Source organism: Poeciliopsis prolifica, unplaced genomic scaffold, assembly GCF_027474105.1.
Source record: "Poeciliopsis prolifica strain line A6 unplaced genomic scaffold, Auburn_PproV2 SCAFFOLD044, whole genome shotgun sequence".
In the NCBI taxonomy this organism is placed as follows: Eukaryota; Metazoa; Chordata; class Actinopteri; order Cyprinodontiformes; family Poeciliidae; genus Poeciliopsis; species Poeciliopsis prolifica.
Window position 1 is genome coordinate 2,039,809 of NW_026562419.1, and position 16,006 is coordinate 2,055,814.

The 16,006-nt window shown below is 37.5% G+C and overlaps 1 protein-coding gene and 1 pseudogene across 2 annotated transcripts; both read left to right on the plus strand.

Moving 5' to 3' along the window:
• Positions 1 to 1,362: 1,362 nt before the first annotated feature.
• Positions 1,363 to 5,096, plus strand: LOC129376615 (microfibril-associated glycoprotein 4-like; annotated as a pseudogene).
• Positions 5,097 to 10,975: 5,879 nt separating this feature from the next.
• Positions 10,976 to 14,569, plus strand: LOC129376623 (type-2 ice-structuring protein-like). 2 transcript variants are annotated; one of them, XM_055056213.1, is made up of 6 exons: positions 10,976 to 11,162; positions 13,169 to 13,262; positions 13,584 to 13,684; positions 13,799 to 13,933; positions 14,017 to 14,128; positions 14,326 to 14,569. In XM_055056213.1, the coding sequence occupies exons 2-6, from the start codon at positions 13,202 to 13,204 to the stop codon at positions 14,391 to 14,393; spliced, it is 477 nt and encodes a 158-aa protein (XP_054912188.1). In that variant the 5' UTR covers positions 10,976 to 11,162; positions 13,169 to 13,201; the 3' UTR covers positions 14,394 to 14,569. The 2 variants fall into 2 exon arrangements, with proteins under 2 accessions (XP_054912188.1, XP_054912189.1); XM_055056214.1 differs by lacking the exon at positions 10,976 to 11,162 and adding an exon at positions 13,011 to 13,069.
• Positions 14,570 to 16,006: the final 1,437 nt, after the last annotated feature.

The window sequence follows — 16,006 nt, forward strand, 5'->3', positions numbered from 1 at the left end:
ATGTTTTTCCTGGAGAGAAGTGGCTTCTTTGCTGCCCTCCTTGAGACCAGGCCTTGCTCCGAGAGTCTCTGCCTCACAGTGCGTGCAGATGCACTCACACCTGCCTGCTGCCATTCCTGAGCAAGCTCTGCACTGCTGGCAGCCCGATCCCGCAGCTGAAACACTTTTAAGAGACGGTACTGGTGCTTGCTGGTCTTTCTTGGGCGCCTGGAGCCTTTTTAGCAACAAGGAGAGAGGTTCCTTCTCTCCAGGAACCTCTCTCCTTGAAGTTCTTGATGATACAATAGATTGTTGACTGAGGTGCAATCTTCTAGCTGCGATTCTCTTTCCTATTAGGCCATTTTTGTGCAGTGCAATGATGACTGCATGTGTTTCTTTAGAGATAACTATGGTTCACAGAGGAGAAACAATGATGCCAAGCACCAGCCTCTTTTTAAAGTGTCCAGTGGTGTCCTTCTTACTTAATCATGACAGATTGATCTCCAGCCCTGTCCTCATCACCACCTACACCTGTGTTAATGGAGCAATCAATGAAACGTTGTTAGCTGGTCCTTTTAAGACAGGGCTGCAATGAAGTTGAAATGTGTTTTGGGGATAAAGTTCATTTTCTAGGCAAATATTGACTTTACAATTAATTGCTGTTACGCTGATCACTCTTTATAACATCCTGGAGTGTATGCAAATTGCCATTATAAAAACTGAAGCAGTAGATTTTGTAAATATTAACATTTGAATCATTCTCAAAACCTTTGGCCATGACAGCAGGCTGGTGAGAGAAAAAGTAGATCTTGGTCTCAAAAAGTTTGAGCTCCCCTGCACTAAAGGGCTCAGAAGGGCCGGCACAGGATGGGGCTTACTGGGGTGGAGAACCCACTTACTGGGGACTGGGAACCAGCGTGTTTATCAGAGGATAGCTCTGCAGCCTGGGGAGCAGGAACTTTCTGTGCGGCTCGGCTCCCCAAAGCCGGCTGTTCTGACCTGGAACCCAGTCATGCAGCCTGACGCCCAGGAAAAACAGAGCGGCTTGGAAACCGAGTACCAGAGGGGAAACCCGAACCCTGGAGCTGTAGCAGTGAGAAACCAGTAAGCTTTAGCAGTGGGAGGTGAAGACAGAACTAGAGACGAGCAGACAGTGGCAACTGGAGGCGAAACTGGAGCCGGGGATGGAGCTGAGCTTATGGAGTGGATCAGTTTCCTCTTTCAGAAACTTCCTACATGTTGACAACATAACGTTTGTGTTCAGTCAAATTCCTGAACTAGAACAGACATCCTGATGAAGCTCATTTGACAAATTAAATGTTTTTAATAAATAGTTTCTGAACTATCACAGTTTATTTACATTGCTTGAACAGTTGGGTCACACTGGTACCAGGACACAGAACCAGGTCCCTGATACATTTACTGAAAGGCCTGATGTCACAACTGAACAAATATGTATAAGAGAAAACAGCAAATAGATCTTGGAAGCCTGAAATGATGATTGCTCTCATCTTCTTTGGGTTCACTGATCTTCCAGTGTTATTGACACTCAGCCCAGATCCTGGATCCGGTATTTATTTTCAAGTTGAAGAAGCCAAGCTCATGTTTTTCATCAGGTGATGTTTGATTTAGATTCCTGATCATCAAGGTGAGGTGACACATCAGCAGGTATAAAATAACGGAGTCTGAACGTCGGAGACACAGAGGAGAAGCAGAAGTTGGAATCAAGTTCATTCAGCTGCAGGTGAGAGATGAACGAATGAATTCATTTACAACTGAGTTTGGCCACTAAAGTTAATTTATTTTTATGTATTGGATATTAACAGTGAACCACACTGACCACAGATTTTCAGTTTGTCCAGTTCAACAGTAAGGATGAAGGTAAGTTTGTATCTTGAACTATAAAGATTCATAAGTGAATCAATTATCACTTTTATAATGAATATAGTCGGTACAATGAAAAGGAAAACGTCCACAACATATTATCGGTTTAATCCAAAGATTTTCCAGTCTAAACATTTGCATTGAGCTTTTCAACATCGTAAATGTTTACCATTTGTTTAAACACTTCCTGCATATCATTGGCTCTGGAAATAACATTTGTTAACAGGACTGATGAAATGAGTTGTTAAAAAATGGAGGGTCAAACCAACCAGAAACCTTTGTTAAGGCAGAATTCAGCATAATTCTGACTGAAAATCTGGCAGCACAGCTTACAGGCCACATGCAGGACAAGATCAGGGATCAGGTTTAATCTGACTAAATGAACGTTAATCAGAGTTTCTCTGATGATGTTCAGAAGGTGTCATGTTCTGTCTTCCAGCTGTTATCACTTCTCTTCCTCCTGGCTCCACTGCTGATCAGCTGTGAAGCGGCTGAGGACCAACTGCCAGTTGATTGTGATGACATCTACAATAAGGATAATAATCTTACCAGTGGAGTTTACATCATCTATCCAAGTGGATCTACATCTGCTGTTCAGGTGAACTTTATGTTTGGTTTGTTCATAAAAATGAAGATCCAGATTAAAGTTCTGTGCAGGACCAAGACTGGAGGTTTATCTGTTAACAATGCTGAGGATGTTTTTACTTAATCTTCATACACATTACATAAACTGACTGTTTGAAACTGAACTTTCTTGATAGTATTTATTTTTCCATATAAAGTGTGACATTGCATTACATAATAAAAACTGTATCAAGTCATGAATGTGTTTGTGTGAAGGCTTACTGCGACATGGACTCAGAGGGAGGACGCTGGACGGTGAGTCCATCTCTACATGAACTCTCTCTGTTTACACTTCAACTTGGTTTATCTCAGGATTCTTGGGGGATTTCATCCAACAAACATCAAGTTCTGTTGAAAGAAGAGTCTTTATTGTCCTTCCATTTTCACCTGCCTGAGATAAGATTTGATCAGTTTTATCATGTTAAATATTGATTATTGATACCAATTCAGAGTTGGTACCCACTTCCTTTTCACCCTGAGTGTGTCAGTGAGAACGTTGTTCACTTCTTGATCAGATTCCTTTGTTGTTCCAGGTTTTCCAGAGGAGGATGGATGGCTCTGTAAACTTCTACAGACCCTGGGCGGAGTACAAGAGAGGCTTTGGAAACGCTGCTGGAGAGTACTGGCTGGGTGAGACACCGACCTAAACAGTTAGTCAATGTATGGTTTATTTATTTACTTATAACATAGTTATAACTCAGTTCCTGCAAACCCAGATTAACCAGGTGTTTAATGCAAAATCTAAATTTAATGGTTTCCATGTCTGTGCAGGTCTTGATAACATCCGTGAATTGACACGGAGTCAGAATTATGAACTGATGGTCGACATGGAGGACTTGAAGGAAACAAAAAGTTTGCTCTTTACTCTTCATTTAAAGTCGATGCTGAGTGTGAGGGTTACCTTCTGCATGTAAGCGGTTTCAACAACAAAGGGGGCACTGGTGAGTCATGAGAAAACCTCATCAAAGCTTTACTAGACAGGATGGATGGAATGATGCCCATCACTGTTTATCCTTTGGCAAATGAAATAATTCGACTTGTGCTGGGTCTAGAAAGTAAAGATCAAGGCATTGAGTATGGATCCCTGAGGAACTCCTGTGTTAGTGCAGGTGTATAATAACAACAATAATAATAATAAAGATAATTTACTGTAGCTAGTCTATTCTAAACTACAGGATTAAATAAAAATAAAAACCACCCTGGTTGGATTAAATGTGTTGTGTCATTTATATCTAAATCCAGAGTTTGTTCTCATGGTTCTGAAGGAAACAGATTGATGTTGGTAGTTAACAGCACAAAACCTGAGTAAAGTAAATTTAATTGATCTCATTGATAATATCCCAGTAAGAGATTAACATAACTTTTTATTTATTTCACAAAATATTAACAATATTTCACAAAGCCTGCATTTTTTTTTACATATTGAAATTACAATTTTTATTTTTTGTCAGATCATGCAGAATTTGTATTTTTTTCACTATTTAAGCTTTCAACTGAATGTCTGTTTATTCATATAGTTTTTGTATCCTATTATTATTTCTGTAGGAGACAGCCTTGCCTATCACGGTGGAATGAAATTTTCCACTTTGACAAAGATCAGGACCAGTGGAGCATCAACTGTGCCAAAAAATATCTCGGTGCTTTCTGGTACAAAGAATGTCACAATGCAAACCCCAATGGGGTTTATCGCTGGGGGGCTGACAACACACTCCCTTATATTGGAGTGGAATGGTCTACATGGAAGGGATTTAATTACTCCCTGAAGAGCATCAGCATGAAGATCCGTCCTGCCAAGTAAATCTGCAGGTCAAACATCCTGCAAAAAATAATGAGTTGCTTTTTCTTATAATCAACCATCAACTTTTAGCTTCAAACATGAGTCAAAAGTTCACTTGATTACTAATAATATAATCCAGTTAATTAAATCATTGGTGAGAGTTTGCTACCTGTAATCAATTCATCTCTGATAATAAATAAGATGCCAGCAGCAATATTTGTGTGTCTGTATTGTTTTATAAGTAAAAATTAAAATAAGCCAGTTTTAAAACAGAAATTGGGCCAAATGGAAACATTTTTAGAACCAAATCTTTGGTTAAATGCAACTAACTGAAAAAACTAGATCTTCCATAATTCTAAATTTTATGCTCAACTGTGTCAATGTCAACATCTATATCTATTTAATGATCTGTTTATGTCACTCCCAGAGAAAATAAAGTATGTCTGATGTTAGACAAAGAAAATGAGTTTAATTAATGAGCTTCTTAAAATACTTTGTTGTACCCAACTATTTTTCCTGTAATTAGTTTAAATAAAGTCAATACACATTGATCACATGTAGTTGTCCTCCGGGACTCCATAGAATCAGTCTATGGGCAGCAAATGGCCCGCAGACCGCACTTTGGACAAACCCCAGAATAAACAGAAAGCTGACGTGCAGAAACTCCCTGCAGTAACTAGTAACGACCAGCAGGTGGCAGAAAAGAAGAAGCAGTTAAAAAGTGAGAGCAATTGTCCCAACCTACTGACTTATTTATACCAAAAGATGACGGCATCATAATTACACTTAATATTTTACTTTAAATGTAAACTTATCTATATCTGCATTATTAAATAGCTGTAGAATTATTCCTTGCAAAACATTTTATTTTATGATTTCAATGTGCAATAAATGACGTTACCTGTAAAAATGAACCGATGTTTGTGGTTTTAACCATTTCCTGATCAAGAGAGCAGGAAACTTATTAGTATAATTTTAACATTTTATTTTTTTCTCTGTGGTTCAAATAAACTGACCGTCATTAAGAACAATTACAAAGCATGTGTGTATAAATGTTGCTGCAGTGGCTTCAGGCTGACTCCACTGATGTGATAAAGAGGAGAAATGACTGGATTATGTAGCTTAAATGTGTCCAAATATCTGACAATAATACAGAATGATTGGGTGTGGATGGGAAATAAAAACTTTTTTTTCCACATGTTCTCTGTTGTTCACCTTTAACCCATATCAAGAAACACATTTTTTACATAAAATGTCTAATCATGCCCTCTTCCAAAAATAAACAAAAAGGAACTAAACAGAATGATATTTCTAGATAAATATAGACTAAAACTTGTGGCATCATATGCAACAACAAATATCCTGTGTGTCGGATGTTGCAGAAGTTACCAAAACAATGACAGGAGAAAAGGAGATATAAAAAGAGATGAGACTTTTCTCTGAGTTACAACATGGAAGATATGTCAGAAAGTGGAGAAAAAAAAACTATTAATTGATAAAAAAATAACTGTCTGTTTGGTCTTAAATTATACTTTTATCAAAATGTTTTGTCTTTTTTCTGAATAACATCTTGAATGTCAAAATCATTCAGAATCACAGCTGAATTATTGTATTTTCTTTTAAAGCTGCTCTTGGTGAATAAACATGTTGCAGTCAGAATGATGTGATGTTTCTCTCCCACTGGCTGCAAGGTTTTGTGGCGTTAAACTGGTCAACAAAACCATCACAAATGCATTACATTATTTAAAATTGGTAACATCAAATCATCAATGAACATCAAATATGTTGGTCCATGTTCCAGTTATTATGGTTCAAAGGCAACAATGAACGGCGTCTTGATTTAGTCTTGATTTAACTATAGCTGTAAATCCCAGGAGATTTAAAGTCCCATTTAAGTTATAAGACTCCTCAGATATTAATTTCTATCTGCCTGTTGGTTCTCCATCATCCAGGACATGACGAAACTAAAAAAGGCTTTAAAATAAAGCAACTTAAGTTATAATTTAAATATCCCATGGCTTGCATTGGGAGCCATTACAATATGTTTATGAGGAATTTATTAAGAGCAGTTGCTGATTAGCTGCTTTTCTTTTTATTTAGAACTTTAACTTTTTGTAGCAGAGATTAGATCAGTGAGACTGAACAAAACTCGTATCCAAGCAACATTTGAATTTAATTTTACTTCTCAACAGGAATCTTACTGAGAAAAACAGTTTGATTTGCATTTCTAGTTATTTTTGCTCCTGCAGCTTGAACGGGGTTTAAACTTTTTAAAACATTTTCTATTACATTTCACTGTAACTCTGCTGACCCCCAAAAAATTGGTCTTAGGAGATTTTTCCTATTTTTGATCCCAATAATGAGATGGGATTTTCACCCTTGGTGAATGTTGTGCATTTTTGATTCAGTAAGGAGCCACACCTTTACACTGCGGGTTTCAAACATCGGCCCCACTCAATCTGACTGCGCCACATGTCAGTGTGCTGCAACATCTGGGCCTCAAGCAAGAACACAAATTCATTGATCTCAAGTCGCAGCTTCCTTCTGTCGTGAGTTAGCAGAAACATTGCATTCGAACCATCAACCTGTGATTGTGGTCATTCAGAATTGACTCTAGTTTTCAGTAAGATAAATAAAATCAAGGGCATAGATTTAACAAACCGACACAATTAAATGCTTTTTACGAAACCTTGATGTTTATAGTGTGAGATTAAGTCACTTCTCTGCTGTCTGTATTCAAACAGGCTGAAAACTCCAAAGCTACCAGACACACAAAGTTAGAGAAACAATAGAAATTGGTGACATTTATTAAATGTCCTTCACCAGACATTTGTTTAAAATTCTGTCTGTGTTTTATTTTATTTTCAGTGAGTGAGAATTGAGAGAAGGAGGAAAATGTTCAGCTGAAGTTTGATGGATGAACCAAAATCCAAACGCCCGCCACCTCGACGCCATGTTGACTTTACGCTGCAAACTTCTTATCCTTCTTTAACTTCTTGACAAGTTTTCAAAATTGTTTATTCATTCACAGTTGAGTCTAAAATCTAAACTTGTGAGGTTTATTTGACTTGCATATTAGAAGTTAGGAGTTTCACATGATACAGAGACAGATTTCATTGTTGTGCCAACAGGCACTGCAGATGTTGACTTAACTCAACAGACCTTATCAGATTTATTTGCAGACATGAATCTGAGCACACATCAGACACTAACAAAGCAAATGATTTATCTCCAGAAGCAGCAATAAATGGGGAATATCCTGTATTTGTATCAGACTTTCTCAAATCCAGAGAAAACTAAAGCACTTCACTACATTCACTCACCTGGTTTTCTTTTGCAAAGCCTTTGAACTGCCTTGCTTCTGAAATGTGCTGTACAAATAAACTTGACTCCAGTACCTGGACTGTGAGGTGAGGAGTGAGACGTGTGTTAAATGTCTGAGTTTCCCCCAGCAGGGGGCAGTACTGCCACATTACTGCAGCCAGCAAGCACTCAACGCTTTTATGGTTTTTTATATTCTGGTTGCATCCTTTTGTGTTTTAGTTGGATTTTGGTTTGTAAAGCACTTTGTGCTGCACTATTGTAAATTGTTTCCTATTTCAAGCTGCATTTTAAAGGGGTAGGAATATGTGTGCTCCATTCTATAGGATAATTAAATACCTATGTTACCTTCAGTTATCAAAATACTATATATCAAATATGACAAACACAATCTTACTTCTTTGAAATTGTCCTTTTGAATTTAATTCAGATTAACTTGTTTTATTTGCTGGAGTTACAAGTAACTCTTTGTTTTAGTCCTTTTAATTTGAGTGTTTGTAAACCTTGTTTTTCCCTGATGCAGTAGAGTCTCTGGGTGGGCAGCTCCAGCCTCGAGGGCCGGTGTCCTGTCACTTTAAGATGCATTTCTACTTCAACACACCTGGCGGTTGGAGTTGGTGCTGGAGATGATGGAGAGGCTGGAGCTGAGATGGTGGAGTGGAGGCTGGGCTCAGGCTGAGGTAACAAGCTGTTCAAATTTTTTACTTCTGTTTTTTAATATAATGTATTCATATTTTTATGCTTCTGTGTGTTTTTCTTCTTCTCTGTTTCTCCTCTCTAGAGCTTCTGTACATCACAAGGTGGAAACCTGGCAACTGCACCAACCAACAGTGAATATGATTGGCTGAGAAGCTACAGTACAGCCAGGCCAGGACGTACAGATTGATTTGGATCAGAGGTTCTGATGCTCATTGCAATTATGTTCTGCAGAATTTGTTGAGACTTCAGAAAAATTATTTAAATTTTTTGCCCATTTAGATGAAATTACCAGAAATTCATTAGATAATAATTAATGACAAAGTTGCTAATTGAAGGAATTATTTTTATTTTAAACCCAACAGATTATTTCTAGATTCAAACATTCAGCCTTTACTTCTTCTCTCTCCTTGTGCTCCGTCCTTGTAGGACCGCCTGTGGCTCTGGAGCGACGGATCCGGTCGACTTCAGAGACTTTGTGCAATTCAGGGCCTCCAAGCAGCAGCTTACAACTGCCTGGCAATGAATCATAACTCTCGTAAACTGCTGAAATGTTTACGAGATTAACCTCGTAAACATTGAAATAATGTTTTGAAATAATATCAAATAATATAATATCAATAACTTAAATCATACACCAGAGGAATCAATTTACTGTTAAAACCATGAATCACTTTGTGCTTGCAGGTTGCTACGGTGCTGCCCTCCCATGCAACAACCATCACCCATTCATCTGTGTTAGGAAATAAACACAGAAATGAAGGAACGTCCAATGAAGATGTCTCACCAATCTGACTTTTCTTCATTCTCTCCCTCTGCTGTAACGCTAAAATGAGAGACGCGACAATATTGAGGAGGTGGATTTTCTCTTTGGTCGTGAGCAGAGAGGAAACTGGATGTTGTGGTAGAATGCTTTTCTCTCAGCTTAACCTTCTTCTCTTCTTTATTGCAAAATAAAGTTTCTGAAGCATTGAAACAAGTTGGATTTTGAGTGTTTTTATACCTTGAATGACTTTTAAACACATTAAGAAAACAAGGAACACGGCTGCGGTGTGTCATTGTGTGGTAGAAGTTTACAGTTCTATACATTTCCTATGATGACCCGTCACCTGAATAGGTCACAAACAGTATGGAGCGCTCTCTGCTGAGCTTCACTGGTCACTACAGCTTTAATTAACAGTTTTGCATCTGTATAAAAAACAACTAGACTCAAAATTCAGTATAACTAGTTAGTTAAGGTTAGGTTAAAAACCACTGCTATCTAATGTTTCTAAAGGAAAACAGGTTTTTATCTTGTAATCTTAAAGTTTATTCATATAGACATTTTGTTCAGGCCCAACGTCAAAAATAATATCAGAAAAATATCTATACAAGGCCTTTTGTCGATAAGAAATATATCGTGAGACAGAGGTTCGTTTATATACATACATAAATAGTGGTGACTGTCACTTAAAAAAGGAGGAAGCCCACATGATGATGTCAGGTTTTGGGACGATCTGATAGGGTGACCAACACATTTAAGGTAATTGTAAATGGATTTAGGGTCACATTAAAAATAGAAATGTTTTTGATGTTCAGCACAATGGGACTGCTAGAAAATATCAGCCAATAATTTTTTATTTTGAATTATCAGGAAGAGAATCATGGAGCTGCTGCAGTTTGGTTCACAGATGCTTGAAGGTGCAACTTCATCAGCTCAATTATTTCCAAGTTTAGATATGAAGAGACTTTCCAAACGTTCTAGGATGAAGGAGCAAAAGTAGACAAAATGCTCTGTGTTTTACTAGAGCCAAAGTTCTGATCTGACCGGTCAAGTATAACTCAAGTAAAGGTTAGGTCAATCTCAATGACAAATTTATTCATACAGCACTTTAAAAACAGATGTAAAACTGCAGCAAAGTGCGGTACAAGAACGACAACAACACAAATTGATAAAACAGAGTATCAAAACACTACTTCAAATAAATGCCGACGAATAAAAATAAGTTTTGAGAAGCGATTTAAAATGATCCAGGCTGTTGGCAGATCTAATGCACTTACATCCTGGAGTATCTGCTTTAAAAAATATGCAGGTATTGAAAGTACTTACAAATATAAATCATTTTTACAATGTGTCTCACTCTAGTGAGACTATATCTTATCTAATATGCATATGGCATTGCCAAGCAAAATGAGATATTCTGAGAAATGATTTTAATCATCGACAAGGTGACTATAAGTGAACCATTTACTGACACTTGGACAAGGAGATGAGAGATACAGCAGACTGCGTATTGATTAGTAAATGATTTAAAAAGCATGCTGTGCTGTCAGTCCATAGGATCTTCTGGGAAATGATGTCATCTCTGCAGAGATGATGGATTTCGCCCCTAATCCCTTGCCAGAACCCATCATGTTGCAAAATATGTGGCTCTACATTAAAGCCACATATTTGGCCCTGGAAGGAGATAGAGACTGAAATCTGATTGGATGAAACATTAATAATCCACACAGATGAACGGGAAGAAGCTGAGCCAAGAAAAGGCTTCATTAAATTGAGTTATTTAATTAATGACCATTAAGGTGTAGGATATGTCAGAGGCTCTGGTAGTTTAGATCAGCAGAGAAAGGACTTTATGTAAAACAGAGTCACAATGACTGCGATGTGGGTGAGACCGAATTGATGAAGGGAAACTGAGATGAGTGAGGCTTAGTGAGTCCTATTTCTGATACTTTAAAGAAGAACAAAAACAACTAAAACATTGTTTTTCTTTTGCAAGATGCACAGATATCAGGTCAAAGGTGAGGTGACGTTTGGCGTCCTTGGTGTCCACGTCCACATCTGGGTAAAAACATTTCACGAAACAAACACAGGACCAAGAGAAGAGGAGCAAACATGCATGTGAGTTAGAGTATTCACTACTGCATGACAGCAAAGCTATTGTGCAACATACAGAAATGTATGTGCAACATTTCTGTCTTGTTCAATACTTCCTCCTGTGAGTCAAATAAAATAATTCAGTTAAGGAATAACAAGCAAACTGACAGTGAGAAAACATGAGAAAAACTTTTAGACAAATTTACAAATGACCTAATAATAATAGATGCTTCTGTTGAATATGAGCATTTTATGATGCAAAATATAGAATGATGATGTTGTGAATGTAATTTTATGACCAGAAACCACAAGATAATGATAGTATTATTGCTAATAGGTACAAGATTTTAAAAAAGAAAATAATGGAGATAATTTTCAGGTGGCACAGGAGCAAAAGAAAGATCAGTGGCAGCAAACATATTTACATAAAAAGAATAAAATAATAGAAAGAGTGCAGCAGAATTGTTTACAATGTTAAGAGCTAATAACACAATAAAAAGGTAAAGCTTCCTGAAATGTAAATTAAGAAACATGTACATAAAGTGTGGAGAAGAAAAAAGTATTTGTTTCATAACATGAGAAATTGTGAATAAGTTTAAGGGGCATGAAGACTTTTACAAGTTCCTGCATTAAACAGCCTTTCCTCTAGTCCTCTAGTCATAAAGAAAGTTTCAGCTGCTTTGTTTGCTCCTTCAGATGAAACAACATAGATATGAAATTATGTTAGAGGAACAAAACACAAGTAGCATTTCAGTTGAAGATTAGAGGAGCAAAGCACCAGCAGCTTAGTGTTTGGTTGTAAGATCTGTGGACATTGGGACAACAGAGCTGTGGGGTTGGTGGTCCTGTTCTGGGCCAAGTTCCAGTCCAGGCCTGGAAAAAACATTTCACAAAATAAAAAGAGGATCTCACAAAAGAGAAGTTTGTTTCACAACCGTACTTCCACTAGCTTATTGAGTAATTCCTTTGCTCATTAAATATTTTAGCAAATCGATTGCACAATGCATGTGAAACATTTTTGTACTGTTCATTGTCTCCTCCCTTGGGTCAAATGAAACATTTCCATTTAAGGATGTGAATTCAGGTCAAATACTCATTAGATAAAAGAAGAGAATGAAAGAGAGATGCTTCCAGGCTTAAAACATGCTTCCTTTATGATTTATCCAAAACATGAAGGAAGCAGGACTGGAATTTGCCACAATGCATATTGACAAGCCACAAAACTTCTGGGAAAATGTTCTTTTGTCAAATGAAACAAAACTTTATGACCACAAACTCAAAATGAAGAGTGAAAACTCTGTCCCACTGAGAAACATGGAGGAGTCTTGGCTATGTTCTGGGCTGCTTTGCTGCATCTTTAATCTGTTCAGGATACAATAAAATCTCAAGACCATAAAAGGCCTTATGGACAGAAATGTTCTTCCTGGTGTCAGAAAGCTTGACCTCCGTCACAATCAAAGGCCTTCCAGCAGGATAATGACCTGAAACATGCAGCCAAGAACACGCAAAAGCAAAACAACGGACTTTTCTGCAAATGCTACTGAACATCTGAGGACAAACCGAAAAACAAACTTCAAACCTGAAAGCAGTTTGGCCTGAATACTTGTGGACAGTTACTCTGTCAGTGTTTCATAACCTGGGGTTGCCAACAACTGTGTGCATGTGCATGAATAACAATAACAGACTTTAAAAAAACAGGAATGTTTTCACTCTGTAACTTAGAAGAAATTTAATTTACTCTCTGAGGAAGAAACAAAACACTTCATGTTCCATAAGTGATTGTTGATCAGAGTATGCAATTTGCATACGGTCACCCCTTCTTTAATGTTTCAGTTTCCTCCTTTAAGATGTGATGTTAAGATAAATGTGTCTATAAAAGCCGACTTACCGTTTCTGTATCTGACCTGAAACTTCCTGATTCAGAGCTCAGAGTGAGAGGCTGATTCTTTTCTGCAAGCCCTTTTTGCTTAACCTCGTCCTGTTTTTCTGGTTCTTGGTTGTACTTTGATTTTGTATGTTTCTTTTTTCAGGAGGTGATAATTATCTCCCAGTGACCTGCAGCCATGAGGATCCTGCCTCTGCCTCTGCTTCTCTGTGGCTTGATGCTTCTGAGCAGCGTTAATGGTGAGTATTCTGTCAGTAAGTGTGAGAAGCAAGAATCCTTTGAGTTGTGCAATTAAAATTATTTGACTGAAGAAAATTAATGTCATTTTTAACATTAAAAATTTTCATATATAGTTCCTGATACTCTATATTTCTATATTATTGGTTCACTTTCTTTTCAGGATTTTCTTACACCGAGTCAAAAGTACTATAGTACTGCAGTGTGAAAATTAGAACTTTTATGCCATATTAGTGAAGATTAGTTTGATATTTTTCAGGGCAGTATTCACTATGAGATAAATGGTGTCATAGATAATGTTTTTTATATTTTTTCCCACAAAGAGATCAATGGACATAGAACTTACTGCCCTCATGGTTGGCGTCTGATCCATGGACGCTGTTTCAAGTATGTCCCGAGACGTATGACTTGGGCCAAAGCTGAGGTACGACTGGACTATGACTCATGTTTATATTCTTTAATGTTGCGTCTTCCTAAATAAAAAGCAGATAATTATATTCACAATTGTTTACTCTTCTTTCTTCCGATTGATTGGCAGAGAAATTGCATTTCCATGGGAGGAAACCTTGCATCTGTGCACAGTTCTGATGAATACCATGGGATTCAGGGGCTCATTTTGCAGGTCACACATGAGATGAGAGAAGCGTGGATCGGCGGCACTGATGCAGCTGAGGTTAGCATTACCCTGTATTACTCTATTCATCAAAACCTCCTCAACACAGACTCTAAGAGGTTTTCTCTTGATGCGTCTTGCAGGAAAATCATTGGCATTGGTCTGATGGGACGCTGATGACGTTTACATACTGGTGTCCCGGAGAACCCAACAATCATGCTTATCACCAGCACTGCATGCAAATGAATTTCTCAGGTAAAACTGTTCTTTCTTTTAAGCACGATAAAGTCACTTCTTATAGATTTCTGATCACATGCAAAAACATAAAATAAATAAAGATATATTTTATTTTTAGTGGTGGAAAGTTTTTTCAGTTTGAATGCCCCTGTTACTTTTAATAGGCTTCAGGCTTTTTTTGGTCTAAAACTGTTTTCTGTCTTTTTCTCTTACAGGAGAAAAGTGCTGGGACGATTACAGATGTACGGTCCGCCTACCCTCTGTCTGCGTTTTGAAGAAATGAAGCAGGGCTGAGCTGAAGACATGAAGAATCTTCCTCATTTCACGTCTTTTATTTTCCATCTATGCTGCTTGACGGATGACGCGACGCAGCACATCGACAGAGGAACTCTGTCTTGCTTCTCATGCGATCAGAACAAATGTACTGTAACGTAACTCCTTCATGTACTTTCTTGCTGATTGAACTTTCATTCTTGTTCTTTGCAAAATTAAACGGCAGGCATTAAAATATGCTGGTCTGGATGTGTTTGTGTTTGGTGTGTAAAATGTTTTATTAGTTTCAGCTGGCTGGGTTCTCAGCTGCAGCTCAATCAAGTTAACTTTATTTTTATTGTACATTTTAGCAACAAAGCAGATCAAAGTGCTTTACATTATGAAACCATAACAATGAGAAAACACTGTAAAAGGTTTGAGGCACATTTAGTTGTTTCTACTAACTTCTAGACTATAAATCAAATAAATCTTGCAAATTTGACATTTTGAATTGAAATGTGTGTTTGTAAAAAACAAAAAAAAAGACTCATTAAAATGTCATTGTGAGGCTAATGCAATCAATCTGAAAGTTGAGTTTAAACCTTTACACAAAACATGGACCAGTTCTGTAGCAGTGAAGGATCTGGGATGGACTAAACCAAAAAACTTTTGTTTGAATTATTTAGTTTTACTCCTTTAGGTTTCACAAGAAAGAAAAATAAAATTTTAAGGATGGATAAAATTGGTTTGGCTGTTAAATACTAATTTTATTTGAAAAAGGGCAAAAATAACTTGTTGCTTTGAGGAGATTACTGACCACTGAACTGCCCGTACAGGTGCGCCCTCTACTGGTGAAGCAAATATTTTTTGCAATTCAGATCATAGATTCTGTTCTTCAGTGCATTGGATAAAAATGTTGAATGTAGCAGTTATAGGAACAATAAACTGGGATTTGGTAGGGACTGTGGCCAGTCAGAAACACAGAATGCAGAATAGTTTTTTTTTTTTTTTTTTACTTTGTTCAAACAATAAATTCTTCCGTCTTGTATGAAACTAAAATCCAGTTTCTCTCCTGATTATTAAGCCTGCAGTATGTAATTTCTGAAATTTTTCTATATTTTTAAAAAAATATCACCGTGTTGTGAGATTTTCATATGAGACAGATAATCTGTAAAGACATTGAACTCCCCCACGACCTCCCAGTGTTACTACCGTTGTCTGCAAAAAGCACCAAAAACAACCAATCAGAGCCAGGAGGCGGGTCTTAGCGCTGTCAATCAACCTCCTTTACACTGATCTGAATGAAAATGGTGGAAAAATAACTTCCTACAGAGGAAAACCATTCTACTATCATCGATGTTCAGGCTAACTTAGTAAATGGTCAAAGTTGAAAAGGTCAACTATAAAATTAATATATTGTTTCCTAGAAGAGTGTAACGATAAAGCAAACTCAGCCAGAACCCAAAACGCAGCCAACACAGAAGTGAGTTTCACCAGATGTTTTAATGACAAAATAATAGTATAGACGGGGCTGAACGGGGTGGGATGAGACGAGCGGATAAGGGGGAATCCACAGGGGACAGAGATCCAGCCAGGGGTGGGACCAAGTAGGAAGAAAGGACTACAGAAAGTCTTGGGGGCTCA